We start from the raw sequence: 15503 nt of genomic DNA on the forward strand, positions 1-15503 counted from the left end.
ATTCTGTATGCTGATTTTCACTCTAGTGTGTCTATTGAGCGAATAAGAGCCTTTGCTACAACTGGAATTGGGGTTGAAGATGGGGAAGTCAGGAAGTGAATAAAGCTCTGCCCAGGTTTGACATTTGGTCTAAGTATTATTTCGCCTTTTTCTGGAGTCTGGGCCCTGTAATCAGAAGGTCACAATGTCATAAATCCATGTAAACAGGCCACCCGTGCCTTTGTGTTGGGCAAGAGAATTCAGTTATGCTCCCAAGAGAAGTAGCCAGCAGTTTTTACCCCCGTAAAAGTTTCAGAGAGGGGACCACTTTGGCTTTGCACCAGTGCTCTGAAAACTAGCCCATGCTATCCGAACTAACTAGACTTTGTAACTCATGTATTTACTAATCAAAAAGGCTTTAAGGTGTTTCAAAAGAAGACATTCTTTTTTTTTTGCAAAATGACCACATAGGTTATAAAATAATGAAAATTTGACAGGTATTTATTTTTAAACACAAGATCATTCCAGACATATGCTGAGTAAAACTGACTTTCCTTTAATCTTTCAAATGACAAAAGAAAAAAAAAAGGACAAAAGAGCAGCAGACCTCAGAATAGGTGAAAACATTCATAAAGGACTTTGGGGGAAGGTTTGATCATTGTAAGACACTTTCTCCCTGTTGCTATGTGTTAAGCTATTAACACTATCAGCTAATATTTACTGAGAATTTACTGACTATTAGGCACTTCAAGTTTCATGGATTATCACATTTAATTCACATAATAACTTTATGAGGTAGGTGCTACTATTCTCCTGTTATAAAGATTGGGAAAACGAAGTTTCCAAAAGATAAGTAATCTGACCCACATCACTTTCCCAGTGAAAAGTACAACTGGGATATTAGTTTAGGGGAGTCTAATTCCAAAATCTTTGTGATCAACCGCAAGGCCATACTGCTTCCTGAGGAACTGGGAGGGGAGAATCTAGCCAAGCATCAATCCTCTCGGCACCTGCACAGGGGTCATTCTAATCTGAGGATGCGCTTCTGAAGGCTGGACCGCCACACACAGTTCTTCAGCCTGTGCACTGCTCCAGGATGCCGCAGCTTAGGGGAGGCCATCCACGTAGTAGATGTGTTCCAGCTTATGAGGGAGGCTCTAGGTACTCATGAAGATCGGAAGGCCGTGGCCAAGTCCCGGGACAGCAGCACACACAGCTGTGCACAAATGGAAGAATAGGGCCCTATGGTCCTGGCCCCCCGGGTTCTCAGCCTGCCTTTGGTCTGCGGAAAAACTTTACCCAAAGAGTAAGTTTAATCGGAGAAGTGAGAAATGCAGAAACAAGGGGAAACAGTCGAAGGAAACCAAATAATAATAATGTGCTCATTAAGAACAGTCAAGGGCCTTTAGTTCCTGAGCCATATCCCGTGAGCTCGTATAGACACCAAAACCCCCACCAGGTGGAGAGGTTAAGTACGTGATGACCAGACTGCAGCCATGACATAAGCTGCCACAGTTCTGAGAACAGGCCTCAAGAAATGGAAAAAAATCAGATCCTGGAGCAGGAGATTAACTGCACTTAATCAAGACAACACTGGCCAGATCACTGATGACCAATTTCAAGATGACTGTCAGAGCTGACTGAGCTGTTTCTGCAAATAGCCCCCTCCCTCTGTCTATACAAGCTCTTAACCCTGATTGTCAGTGCAGGCGATTGGCCTTTGGACAGGTGTCCAGCTTCCCCCTCCCCCCCCCCACCCCCAGTTGCCAATCCAAAATAAAGCAAACTTTCCTTTCCACCAACCTGGCGCTTTAATGGCTTTTGAGCGGCACGCAGCCAGACCTGCATTCTGCGACACAAGCACACTGGCACGCACGGCTGCATGAGACGGTCTTGTCCCAGCCATACTCTAGGCATCCCCTGGAGGTATTTCATTTCCTCTCCTATTGCTTTCAGTGACTCTTCCTGTCCCCACTCTGTCTCGAACCTGGAAGGGGGAAAGCATAGGCAATACACGCTGCCCCGATGGTTATCCAATACGTAACAATACGCCAACTACATCTATTTATTTTAAGGACGAAGTGTCATTTCTAATGGGCTCAAGAATACTGCCTAGTCTACCAGGGGTCCTGGAGAGAGTCTTCAACTGCAGCACTTGTATCCCCTGAAGCCCTGTCATTGTTGAGTGCTTCGGCTATGCCTGCCATTTTAATATCAGTTGAAAGCCAGAAGAGACAGACAAATTGCATCTTCTGCAAGATATTTCCATGAAATATCTTCCACAGGGAAATATTGGGGTAATTTTGAAGTACGTCATCCACCTGGATAAGCTACATTTGCCAGTGTTCTCTCTCCATGGAGATCATCTTGTTTACTGTATTGTGTTGTGTCCGGAGCATGAGTGGTAGCTGCCAAGCACGCAGTGGATATGGAGGCCTCAAGCTGCCTCCCCGTGGAAGTCGAAGGGGACTGGCCAGCTCGTAGGCACCAGCTGCCAGCCAGACAACAGGGGAATTCCTTCCCTGAATTTTCTCTTCTCCCCAAGCTGTTGCATCATTTACCCAGAAGAGTTCTGAATGAATTGTCTGATCTGGGGCACTCTAAAAACTCTGGGCCCTGGACTGGAGGGGAAATAAGAGGTAGAAGGATATGTGTCAGTGCTTTTCCCCTGAAGCTACTGTCATCACCCCTGGAAATAAGGAATAAGGGGTGGTAAGAATGAAAAAGGATCTGGACTGGCTCCCTGTTATAAGAAATAAAAACCGAGGCCCAGCATGCAGTGACCAGCGTGGAGTATAGAGAGGTGAGCGGCAGCCCTATGCCTCACCCCTCCAAGTCTCCAGAGCTAACTCCAGCTGCCTTCCAGCGCATCGGACAGCCAACTCAGCCTCAAGGTTTAAAGAAAAGAAACTAGAAGGTTTCCAATCACCAGCACATCAAAAACAGAAAAGTCCAAGTGGATTTTATTTCTGGACTGAGATGGGTCTAGAATCCCCAGCTAAGCCTGGAGATCCAAAGGTGAGACAAGGCTTTCCCCGAGGGGTTGGGGGCTTGTCTCCTGATGTGGGTGACGAGGGGCAGCAGCAACTGCCCCAGAACAGCCAGGCCGTGCTCCCAGGGGCCAGGGAAGGATTCTGGAGGTCAGGCCAGCATCTCCCTCCTATGGTCCTACTCTTCTCTCCCTCCCACTCTCCCTCCCACCGGCGTGCAGGACTCCTTACAGTCCTCTGAGTGACTGGCTGCTGCTGCTGCCAAGTAGTTTCAGTCGTGCCCAACTCTGTGCGACCCCATGGACTGCAACCCACCAGGCTCCGCCATCCCTGGGATTCTCCAGGAAAGAGTACTGGAATGGGTGGCCATTTCCTTCTCCAATGTGTGAAAGTGAAAAGTGAAAGTGAAGTCGCTCAGTCGTGTCCAACCCTTTGCGACCCCATGGACTGCAGCCCACCAGGCTCCTCCGTCCATGGGACTTTCCAGGCGAGAGTACTGGAGCGGGGTGCCACTGCCTTCTCCGCCTGAGTGACTTAGAACCAACTAAAATTAAGAAGGGCTTCCTAGGTGCTACTAGTGGCAAAGAGCCCAGCCTGCTGATGCAGGAGACATGGGAGACACAGCTTCGATCCCTGGGGTCAGGAAGATCCCCCGGAGGAGGGCATAGCAACCCACTCCAGTATTCTTGTCTGGAGAATCCCATGGACAGAGGAGCCTTTGGGCTTACAGTCCTTAGGGTTGCAAAGAGTCAGGCACAACTGAAGCAACTTAGCACACACACATGTTAACATTAAGAAGGAGAAGGAAGCATGGCTCTCTTGCAGTCAAAGCTTTTGCGTGGCTGTGGAGAGGAGAGATGTTTTGCTCGAGGTCATTGCTACGGGCAACACGGAACCTCCTGAATCCTGGTTCTGTGCTCTTTCCTTATACCTGCCTCCTTCCTTTCTCATCTGCTGCCACAGGTGGGAGGACAGGAGAGAAGTGGGGCTCAAGGGGGCAACGGGGACTTGGGGAGTTACACACCAGCCTGGGCTGAAGCTGGGGTAGAGCCCTTCCCAGTGGGATTGAGGGACAAGAGAACTCCCCAATGTGCCCTGTCCTCTAAAATGCGATGCACGATCCTAGAGGTATGTGACCCAAGCTACTGAGTTGGGGCTCCCTGTCTCCTGGAGAGAGGTTTCCTGAAGGTCACCGGCAGGTGGATGACTTAGAGGCTTTCCGTTGAATGTTATCCTTGCAACCTCCAATCAAGGCTGATAACTCCTTGGAGGCATTTTATCTCACACCCTGTGCTTCCTCATTGCCCCACAGAGGCGGTTTTGCTCCTGCAGCTGAGAGATAGCTGCACCCTCTGGGGCTTCAGTGAAGCAGGGAAGGGCCGTGCAGACTTTGGCCCCAGTGTGCGCTGTGTCAGCACTTCGCACTTGAGAAAAACCCGCCTGGGGGAACCCGGATGGTAGTCCCAGAAGTAGCCTGGACCTGGTGGATATTAATCAAACAACAGATTATGTGAAGACACCCCTGGGAGAGCCTCCAGATGAGAGCAGGGAGCCAACAGATTAGAAGGCAGGAGGGCTTGAGGCTGCCATGATGGTGCCCGAGACAGGAGGCAGAGGGAACCTGTGAACCTTGCCAAATCTGACCACCCTGGGGGCTCCACCTGGGTACAGCTGGCAGAGGCTTGAGTGGACATGGCCGGCACAGCCATGCTGAGGCGACAAGGTGCATCACAGAGCCAAGCACAGACTCCACCTCTTTCTCTCCTCTCTCTCTCCTTTCCTTCACCTCCTGCCTCACCCTTCCTTCCCCCTTCTCCTGTTTCCTGTGCACTCCCACCCCCACTCCCACCTTGTTCCCTTATCTCCTCCTTTAGCCCAAGCCCAGCCTGGCCAGTGGCCATGTGTGGTTTTGTCCACTTGGACAGGGAGTGGGGCAAGGGGACCAGATTATGACTGTATGCGCCTGTTCTCAACATGAGCAGGACAGGTATTAACGTGGGAAGAAACAATGGCTGACTTCAGTTTGATTTCTTTAGAAAAAGTATCCATAGGTCCCAGGAGCTACAGGCAGTAGATATATTCAAAGAAGAGATTTTTAACCACTCAAAAAGCATCCATGAAAACCCTCTGGGGACTACAAAAGAAGCATTATGTATTAACACAATCCTTGCCTTTTTTCAATCAGCAAGCAACAAAGGGCCATTGATAATGGTCAGTATGGTGTTTGTCAAAAGAGTGAAAGGTTCTTGTTCATAACTTGTTTAGTCATGCTCAGGTACGTGCCTTGGGCACCTACATGGGCTAGATCCCGATTCAGAGCCCGGAGCCTCAGAGTCCTACCTTCCAGGAGCTCCTGGCTGGTGGGACAGACCAGAGAAGGGAGATCAGCGAGGGCCGCGGGCCAGGGAGGGGTTTCGGAGCTTGTGGAGTAGAGACTGAACTGGACCCTTGGCAGAAACGACTTGGCCTGAGAGTTGATTTTTAACTCCTGCTATTGCCTGGAGGCTCACACCAGTGAGAGAGATTTTTCCTTGAAGGAAGCAGTTCTTCTGTGAAACAGAAGGGGAAGTGGGAGACTCGGCACCAGGCCGCCTGTGGACGCTTCTAACCCAGTCATTTAAGTGGCACAGCACCCTGTACGGAGTCTCATTCCCCGGGAGAGGAAGCTGATCTCCAACACTGAGTAACCTTTCCAGGGTCCCACAGTTCCAACTAAGGCTTAAACTTCTGGCTTGGAGAATTTCCACTACACAGTGCTCAGATCTAGAGCCCCATGCTGGCAAGCAGGTGCTGGGGCTGGCATGCCACAGAGGGAGTTTTTCCAGGCTTGGAGGCAGCAAGCCAAGCCAAATGTGTGTGTCTGGGGCCATGAGGATGGAGCCACACTTCTCTCAAAGGGCTGTGACATCCTGCTCTTAAATGGAGCTGATCCGGCCCCAGCACTGAGCTCACCCCGATCCCAGAGTGAGGAGGTAATCACACAGGTCCCAGGGCTACTGGACCGGTGTCTCACTCACCTGCCCTCAGGCCTCCTCATCGACAGTGGTTTTTTTCTTGCAGGTCACCAGCCAGAGGGCAGGATGGAGAATGCTCCTCTTCCTCCTGATGTGCCTGCTGCAGGGTGAGTCCCAAACAGCCAGATTCAGAGCTTGCACACCCAGACCCAAGCCTTCCAGGCTGCAGCCTGGAGGGCACCTCAGGGGCCTTCAGCAGCCCCTCCAAAGTGCAGGCGTTCCCCATGGCTTTGGAGCAAGCGAGTGATTGGATCTGGGCCCGGGAGAGTGTGGGAGGCAAGAGCTCACACGAAAGTGTGTATGTCCGACCTAAATGATCGCTGGAATATTCAGTGTTTTGATCTGTCTCTGCCCTCTTCCATTCAAGTTGATGACTGAAAGTCGGCTGCATTTGCCAGATGTGGGTTCCAGGATAGCACTGCTCTATTAGCACTCATTCTAAAATAACTCAAGTGTCAAGCCCAGTTCCAGGCATGTAAAGACGAAGACCTCGCCCTAAAGAGTGCATGGTCTACAAAGAAACCAGATGGGTAAATAAAAACTACATTGATGTGTTTACTTCTTTAGTCAATACCCACTTATGGAGGGCCTACCCTGTGCCAGGCATTATGGACAGATGGACGGAAGTCAAGTTGCAGGCTGGTGTGATGATCAGTCCTGTCTCCATGCTGTGGTGTCTAGCTTTATTCTGATGGTAATGGGGGGCCACTGAGGAAGGCAGTAAGTTTGCGCCCAGAGTATCCAAGTAACTGCCTAAAAAAAAAGTGTTGAAAGAGTAGATTAATAAATGAATGCTATGATAACACCCTGATGCTGGGAAAGATTGAAGGCAGGAGGAGAAGGGGACGACAGAGGATGAAATGGTTAGATGTCATCACCAATTCAATGGACATGAGTTTGAGCAAGCTCCAGGAGATGGTGATGACAGGGAAGCCTGGTGTGCTGCAGTCTGTGGGGTCTCAAAGAGTCGGACATGACCTATTGACTGAACAACAAATAATAGCACTAAAAACAATTTTGTTTGGCTTATAAACAAGTCAGATTTTAATGAATCTCACAGATTTTAATGAATCAAGAGTAGCTAATATTGGAGCAAGAAACTTCTGTGATATAATCACACCACCTCTTTATTTTCATCTCTCACTGCCCCCTTTAAAATTTTTCAGTAGGAGCAAGCTTCCTGGCCCCCAGATGAAAACTCAGGCAGGCCCATGATTTTTCAAGTCTCAAAATTTCTAATTGGATCATTTTAAGTATCCAGTTAAATATTTTGGTCAACCATTTCATCTTCATTCAGAGATGTGCGCCACCCCCCGCCCCCATCACCCCAGGCCTACAGTCGGGAAGGCAGGGAGGGGTGTGAGGCTGCCTTCCCCCCTCCCCTGGTCCTTCTCCCCGCCTCAGAGGCAGTTGGCACCTGGGACCCCAGCAGGATCACGGTGGCGGGTCGGAAGGGAAGCAGGAGGCAGGCTGCCCTTACCTGATGGACTGGCCTGGAGCTCTCTGGCCTGGCAGGCCTTCAGAACTGGCTCTTCCTCTTGTGGATGCCTTTGCAGACCCCTCCAGGGCCCATCTCCCCACTGTGGTCCCTGCACACAGAAGACCCCATCTCAGATGGCTGCAGGCTGGTTCTTTCCCCACTGGGCCCCACCACAGGGCAAAGGGAGCACCCAGACCTTTCTCATCCCATTGCTGGGGCAGAAGTGACCCATCCCAGGCACAAGCCGGCTCTGCGTACTCCTGCCACATGCCCCTTGCGCCTCCTCACACCAAGGCAGGCTCCAGGCTGTGGTCTCCAACTGCAGGCCTCAATTGGCCGTCCTTGCCTGAAGCCACACAGTGGACACTGCTGGGAGATGATGGGTGACTGACCGCAGGGGCACCATCTCCACCAAAGGGGTCCCCGGGAGCCATCACACTGATCCTAAAATGCCAGCCCTTTCTTTAATTCTCACAGTCAACTAGTACAAAATTCCCAAAACCTTCATCATATATAACTAAGAGCTTACATCAGAGTTGGGCCTCCTGGGTGGCACTAGCAGTAAAGACCCAGCCTGCAAAGGCAGGAGACGTAAGAGACGCAGGTTTGATCCCTAGGTCAGGAAGATCCCCTGGAGGAGAGCTCGGCAACCCACTTCACTATTCTTCCCTGGAGAATCCCTTGAACAGAGGAACCTATCAGGCTACACTCCACAGGGTTGCAAAGAGTCAGACATGGCTGAAGCAACTTAGCACGGACTCATGCAAGAGCTACCAGTTATCCACTGAACAAGTTCTCAAGGGTGCATGAAATTTGATATTGATAAAAGAAAAAAAATGTGCATTGCAAAAGTTGATTAAGGATTCCTAATCAGCTCTCAACTGCAAAGTCAGAACACCCCATCCTGCTGATCAATGGGGCTCATTAACCCTCGTGCTCTGCCCCCTCCCCCTACACACACATAGGTCACACACAGAGTCCAGAAATCAGAGCGCTGTCACTGCTGTCCTGAGACACTCCTTGCTTGTGATTACAAAGATTCTTGCTTTTTATGATAAGTTGCTATGTAACTTCATCAACAGTGGCACAGTTGCGGTGTGTCAGTGAGTATTGATTTATCTCTAACGTTTATGGCCTTGACTCTTCCTATAACCAGACCTTAAGACATGCAGCAGGCTGCCCAGCTTTACGGACATACACCCTATGCAGTCACACCGGGCCCCATTTATAAGGTGCCTGGTTTAAAGCTCTACTATTGCCTTGGGAACACTTAGAGACTCTGGAACGTGAGGTCCTCCATTTTTATTTTGCACTGGGCCTTGCAAATTATGTAGCCAATCCTGGCAACAGGGTTAAACTTTCTTGGGGTCAGCGGTGCTAAACACTGCTTCCTGATCAGGTGCTTCCCTGATAGCTCAGCTGGTAAAGAATCCACCTGCAATGCAGGAGACCCTGGTTCGATTCCTGGGTCAGGAAGATCCACTGGAGAGGGGATAGGCTACCCCCTCCAATATTCTTGGGCTTCACTTGTGGCTCAGCTGGTAAAGAATCTGTCCACAATGCAGGAGACCTGGGTTCAATCCCTGGGTTGAGAAGATCCCCTGGAGAAGGGAAAGGCTACCCACTCCAGTATTCTGGTCTAGAGAATTCCATGGACTCTATAATCCATGGGGTCGCAAAGAGTCGGACATGACTGAGCGACTTTCACTTTCAAAAACATAGAACAGATTGATAGATGCCAGGCACCCGTATCCTAAAGCAAGATGTTGAACCACGTGGAGAGGACTGTGAAGAGAGATGGCAAAGCTGGCTGTTCCAGAAAAATCCCCCCATGTCGTTCCCAAAGAATCATCAGGGGTCGGAAAGAAGAGCTTTCTGGAGAGAGGCAGCGTGATGTGCTATCCACCACCTGTCCAAAAGGGACAGGGGGCTCACCTCTTCCCGACTTTTAGAGGAGTAAGAGAAGGAGCTTCTAGGAAGCAACTCAACAAGCTAGCTGTAGTCCCAGCTGTCTCCCGACAGCTCGGTTCCAGGGGGGACCAAATGTGGATCCCAGAGAAGGAGCTGCTCCAGGGCCTCCAGCAACAGGGCCACCCACAGGGGACTGTGACTCCAACCTGAGGGGCATGCGGCCCCAGGTCATGGGCTTTAAAGGCCAGCAGGAGAGGAGGCAGTTCCTGCCAGGAGGGAACTCACTGCAGCCAGAGGCCCTGACAGGGGATCTGGGAGGCAACGGGGAAGGACGCCACGCTGGACGCTGCCTTGTCCAGAGGGTGCCACCTGCTGCCAGGACTCCTCCCCTCCCCTCTCCCCTCCACACCCAGCCCCAGAGGGGCCCCAACAGCAGTTCTGAGTAGAGAAAGAGGTCCAGCAAAGCAAGAGACCTGAGCTGTCCCCCTCCCAAACATCAGGCCTCCAAGCATAGCTGGAAGAAAGGAAAAAGCTTCAATAGGATAAGAGATTGGAATTGCAACAATCATTATGCTGTATGTTTTCTTACCCAAGCGAGACTACGAAAGCTACTGTACTTGAAATTACATCTGAGATTTCATCAAGGAGCAGAGACATCCCAGAGCCAGTGTGAAGAGGCGGTCAGTGAAAGGGCCATGGACTGAGCCTCAGCCACGGCCGCAGCCCCTGCCGAAGCAGACGTACTCACAGTCTGCTCAGCTTTGACGGCAGCACCCGGTTGCTTCCGTTTCCAGAGGAAAGTGAGCCATGTTGCAAGCGCTGGTCCTAGGAGGTACCACCAAGCAGGGCAGGATTCCTGTGCTTCCAGCGCCCTCTCCTTTCAGCAGCAAGCATACGCTTCTGTTTTTATTATCTAACATCTCTCTTTTTAAAAGAAAAAATTACTGACATATGGCTGATTCGCAATGTTGTGTTAATTTCTGCTGTACCGCAAAGTGGTTCAGTTATACATATATCTATTCTTTTTCATCTCCTTTTCCATTGTGGTTTATCAAAGAATACTGAGTATAGTTCCCTCTGCTATACAGGGGGACCTCGTTGCTCTAATATCTCCCTTTGACATTCCATGCCGACAAATCACAGCCTTCCGTCAGGTGTTGCCTTGGCCTCCTTACAGGTGCTTAGGTGGCAGCCTTTTAAATATCTGCTTTTTTAAAAAAACATCTGCACTGGAGCCCAGTGGCTAGAACCCAGGCTGTGGGCAGACTCACAGAAGATCAGCTGGCACACGGTAAGTTCTATAGCGGTTAGCTGAACCGCGGTAAGATCATTCTTGCATTTTCATCTCTCGGACGGGGCCTTTCACACAGCTCCATTCCATCCCTTGGGGCTCCTCCTGATCCAGGGGCTAAAGACTGACATTTCTATTGATTCTTTTTAGCTTCCTCGGTGGCTCAGTGGTGAAGAATCCTCCTGCTAATGCAGGGGGCACAGGTTCAATCCCTGGGTCGGGAAGATCTCCTGGGGAAGGAAATGGCAACCCACTCCAGTACTCTTGCCTGGGAAACCCCATGGACAGTGGAGCCTGGCAGAGCCACAGTCAGTGAGGGATCACAAAAGAGGCGGACACGACTTTAGCGACTAAACAACTACGAGGAAAGCTCTACTTTCCCGGAGGCACTTTCTGAACTGTTCCCTAATTCTAGCAGAGTCTGGAGCTCAGAGCTCCTCCAGCGGCAATACTCGGCGCTCTTTCTCCATGGACGTCTTTCTCCCTCTGCCTGCAGCCGCCAGTGCACTGAGGGGCCCACGGCTGGTGTCCGGGGAGCCGGGGGGCGCCGTGACCATCCAGTGTTGGTACCCCCGCTTGGCCATCAACAGTCACCAGAGGAAGTACTGGTGCCGCCTCGGGCCCCCGGCAGGGGTCTGCCGCACCGTGGTGTCCACCAACCGCTACACGCACCTGCGCTACCGTGGCCGCGTGGCCCTCGCAGACTTCCCCCGAAGAGGCTTATTTGTGGTGAGGCTGTCCCGGCTGTCCCCGGAGGACGAGGGGCGCTACCGCTGCGGCCTCGGGAGCTCAAACAACGCCCTGTTCTTCAGCATGAACCTGACGGTCTCTCCAGGTCAGGGCCGGCGGCTGGCGGGGCAGGTGTGGTGACGAGAATGCTAGGGAGGGGAGGAGACCACGGGAAGCCCAGAGGCCCCGGAGGGCGTTACACGCGGGGACAATGATGATGACAGTGGGGTCATGCAAGGACCCAAGGTGCGGGCTTGCGTTTCAGACGGAGGGAAGGTAGATACCAGGGAAAATAGCCCATTTGCACCCAACGGCCCAACACTGGGAACCCCTGAACGTTGCAGCACGTGGATTTGTAGAGGGTTCCGTGAAGCCGGTGAGTTAGATAATGTGGCTTCTTGTGGTCACGTCTCTTTGTTCAGACGTGCGGAGCAGGCAAGATGGGCAGGACTGAGCCCTTCCTAAGACTGAGCCTCTCAGCAGGCGTCTGATGGCGGCCAGGCCGGGGTCCTGTGTGGCTGGTTCCGGAGAGCTGTCCGGAGTCAGGGACCCGGAATCCAGGGAAGGGCATCAAGCTGTGAGAGGAGATGAAGGCAGGGAGGAGTCCAGAGAGAGGACTGTTCGATTAGAGGCTGCTCTCTAACCACCTGCAGACACTGGCTATTCTGCTGTGACTGGAGTTTTTCTTTTTTTCTCATTTGCAGAGCAGCACGTGAAGGGCTGTGGGCCTCTGGGGAAGCGCACAGCATGGGGTTCTGGGGCAGCTGGATAGAGAACATGTGGGTATAAAAGAAAGAGACAGGAACATAAAGTGTCAATATTTGCAACAGACTGGAGAATACAGCTGGTTTTCCCAATTTTTTATTTTATCTAATATTTTGGCCGAAGACTGCACTGCTTAGGAACGGTGCATCCTATGCAGCAAACACCTCAAGCCTGATGTCATTTGCTAAAGCCTGTAGGCAGCCCGGATAGCCTTCTTATTAGGCCTCCTTCTGCTGTTCACACAGGTCTTTCCAGAACCATCCCCACAGCCACGCTGGCCTATGGTGAGCTCATCACAGAATCCTCTGAAACAGCATCACCCCCAGCAGCCAAAAGATGCACACGAGCAAACACCCAGACGACAGGAAGACAGACGACAGGATGGGATACAGTTGCCCTGACTCCAGGAGCCAGGAAAACCACAGCTTCAGCCACAGAGAGGCAAACCCCAGGAGCAACTGCGGCGGTGGCTCCAGGGGCAGGCAGCCAGGTAGAGCGCTCCGTCTGGGCAACTGTTCCCACTGTGCAGAGTCCAGCTTCAACAGGCAGAGGCGTGACCGGTGCAGCAGCGCGGGGTCTGGTGTGGAGCACCAGCGATTCAGAAGCAACCAGGGCCAGGGCCAGCAAAAGGGAGAGGGAAACTACTCCTGGGGCCGACAGGCCAAGCGAGGAGACAGAGAGCGTCAGCGCAACCCCGGGCACCGCTGAGACAGCTGCAGGGACCGTTAGGCCATCGACCCTGGCCTCAGAAAGATGGATGTGGGAAACCCTCCAGGAGAAGACATCGGCTTCTGAGCCACAGAGCCTGCGCTCCATTGAAGGGACCATCCCGGCTGCGGCTGTGTGGACCTCAGAGCCAACCCACATAGAGATGGCATCTGCGGAGGGAAGCGGTGAAGTTGACCTGGACACGCCTGCCGGAGACGGTGGTCCCCAGGTGATGCCAAGCCAGGCCCTGGCAGCGGGGCCCCCGGGGCCCCCAGCCAAGGAGTCTTCGGTAAAGAGGTAACCCCAAGCCTCCCCCCACCTGCCTCCGGGGCTGCAGCTCTGCCTGCTCCCTGAGTGAGCTCACCTTCACATGCCCCGCGTCCGCTCACTCCCCTCCTCCCCCCTGTAGCCTCAGGCCAGTCAAGGGCAAGGGTCACGGGGGTCAGAATCCTGCCTCCTTCCAAGGGTCCTCGCTGGGAGAACACCATCTGAGCATTTTCACGAGACTGAGCAAACATCTAAGCGACAGAATATTTAGAATATTTAGGTGGGACTGTTGGGACTTTTCATTTCTTATGGATGAGGAAAGAAAGCTCCAGTGGGTGGTGAGGTGGGGTGGCAGGGTGACTGACTGAAGCCACAAAGAGAGACTGCGGCAGAGCCAAATGCCTAGCGTGGATTCCCTGAGCCTGACTCAGTTCTCTTGGCCCCCGCGGCCCGTTGGCAGGGACCCCACACAGGTGGTCAGGGAGGGGCAGGACTGAGGACTTGGGACCTGGGAGGCAGGGGACTGCATCCCAGGTCAGCGACTAACCCACCAGCTGTGGAAGAGGGCGGCCGGCCGGCCCAGGCCTCCATGTGGCCTCTGTAAAATGAGGGGTGAGGCCCCAGGGCCTCGGCCTCCCGGGGCACTCCAGGCCCCGCTCTCTCGTGCGTTTCTGACGCCCACTCCTGCGGCTTCTCTGCAGTGCTCCTCTGAAAGAGAAGAACTTCTCCGGGATCCTGACCCCAGTCTCGTCAGCACTGTGCCCGCTTCTGCTGGTGACCCTTGTTCTGTGGAAGAGGAAGCTTCAGAAGAAGGGGAGCTGTGAGTGGGGTCTAACTCACCCCAGGCCCACGGATGGGAGGGCTCGTTCCCCTCTGACACCCTCAGGACTGGGGTGGGTCAGGGCCAGGGCCAGGACTGCCGGATGTGGAAATGCTAAATGCTAGTCTGGGCCATGCTAGCCAGGCTTGGCCTTGGTTCCTTTATCTGTCAGATGGGAAAGTCATCTGTTTGTTTATGTCCTGGTGGCATTCGAGAGCTTAGGGAGAAGTCCTTCAGAGAACGGTGAGACCGTTGCTTACTGTAGGCCTAGGATCCACGTGAACAATGCTGGCAGCAGACAGGAGGGCAGGGCCCTGCACCCTCTGCAGACCTCTTACAGCACCAGGCCCAGGTTTAAACACATCTAAAGTGACTGCTCCATGGTGGTTAGATGTGTCAAAGAAAGGGTGAGATACTCTGGGAGCAAGCGAAAGGGGCTAAGCTTCCCAGACCCAGGGCCCTGAAGGCCTGGCCCAGTCTCTGCAGATCTAAGGGTCTGAGTAGAAATCTTCTGTGTCAGGAGGTCCTTGAAGCTTGCAGAGGGTGAGGCGGTTCTTGGGGAATCAGATTCAGTGCCCAGGACCCTCACCATGTGCTCTGTGTCTATGCAGCTCGGAAGACAGGAAGGTCACCAGGGGTCACCTTGATTCAGATGACACAGTTCCCGGACCTGGGCCTCCAGCCAGCCCAGCCACCCCAGGTGGGAAGGAAGAGGCTCCAGGTTGACTCTCCTCCTCTCCACGCCGCCTGAGTCTCCCGGCAAGGGACCCGGGACCCTAAGGAATGGCAGGATAAGCCCATCTGTCACTGTGGAAGAGGAACCAGGACCAAATACCATAGCCCAGCTTCTTCTCTTCCTTCCTCCACGTGAACGAGCTGGGGCAGAGGGAGCTGGGGGAGTGGGACTCTGTCTAGGGAGACAAAGGCTGGGCCAAGGAAGCAAGCATTTTCCAAGGTCATAGGAGACACTGTGACTCAAAGAAAGCTGCAAGAAAGAATCAGTTCACTACTGGTGGAGGTCAGTGGACCTGAATAAGGCGTGAAATTTCCATTCCTGGAGGGTTGAAAATATGAGAGGTTTACAATCAAAGTGCAATGTTAACAAAATTTCAACGATCACTCCTAGCCCTTATAGGTGCTCCCTTTTCTGATGTCTGTTAGCACCCAGCCTACTGCACACATTTGATTCTATTCATTTCCAGTAGATTCTAAGCTCTGGGGGCAGTAATTGTGTGTTATCCTTCTCACTACATCCCCGAAACTTCAGCTCACTAGAGCCCCCAATAAATAATTGTACTGAACGACTGACTGGAGGGAAATGGTCTCTGTGGCCTGTGGTGACCCTGCCCATGAAGATGCTCTGAACCTCTTTCAATGTGGGGGGCCCATAGATGATCCCACAGGTCCCTACATGGGGACCAACAGGAGGAACATTTGTTCCCCATTCATCCCTCCCCACTTGGCCCCAGACTGATTATGCTATAGACCTTTTGACCCAGTCAAGATTTTCTGGGATTTTCCTAAGTTCATGAAGAAGGGTATTTTTCAG

At 52.4% G+C, this 15503-nt stretch overlaps 1 protein-coding gene across 2 annotated transcripts; it reads left to right on the forward strand.

Moving 5' to 3' along the window:
• The first annotated feature begins 2551 nt into the window (after nt 1–2551).
• On the forward strand, nt 2552–15255 carry FCAMR (Fc alpha and mu receptor). 2 transcript variants are annotated; one of them, XM_070474555.1, is made up of 6 exons: nt 2552–2997; nt 6030–6090; nt 11084–11500; nt 12405–13164; nt 13836–13954; nt 14566–15255. In XM_070474555.1, the coding sequence occupies exons 1-6, from the start codon at nt 2959–2961 to the stop codon at nt 14703–14705; spliced, it is 1536 nt and encodes a 511-aa protein (XP_070330656.1). In that variant the 5' UTR covers nt 2552–2958; the 3' UTR covers nt 14706–15255. The 2 variants fall into 2 exon arrangements, with proteins under 2 accessions (XP_070330656.1, XP_070330657.1); XM_070474556.1 differs by having other exon boundaries at nt 2554–2997; nt 11162–11500.
• Nucleotides 15256–15503: the final 248 nt, after the last annotated feature.

This window comes from Odocoileus virginianus, chromosome 11 (genome assembly GCF_023699985.2).
Source record: "Odocoileus virginianus isolate 20LAN1187 ecotype Illinois chromosome 11, Ovbor_1.2, whole genome shotgun sequence".
Classification (NCBI taxonomy): Eukaryota; Metazoa; Chordata; class Mammalia; order Artiodactyla; family Cervidae; genus Odocoileus; species Odocoileus virginianus.

Excerpts from the sequence above, each read along its gene's own strand:
- FCAMR (XM_070474555.1), top strand. The coding sequence starts at position 2,959 with ATGGGTCTAGAATCCCCAGCTAAGCCTGGAGATCCAAAG. Across the intron at positions 6,091-11,083 it reads CCTGATGTGCCTGCTGCAGG|AGTCTGGAGCTCAGAGCTCC; the intron begins GTGAGTCCCAAA and ends TAATTCTAGCAG. Across the intron at positions 13,955-14,565 it reads GCTTCAGAAGAAGGGGAGCT|CTCGGAAGACAGGAAGGTCA; the intron begins GTGAGTGGGGTC and ends GTGTCTATGCAG.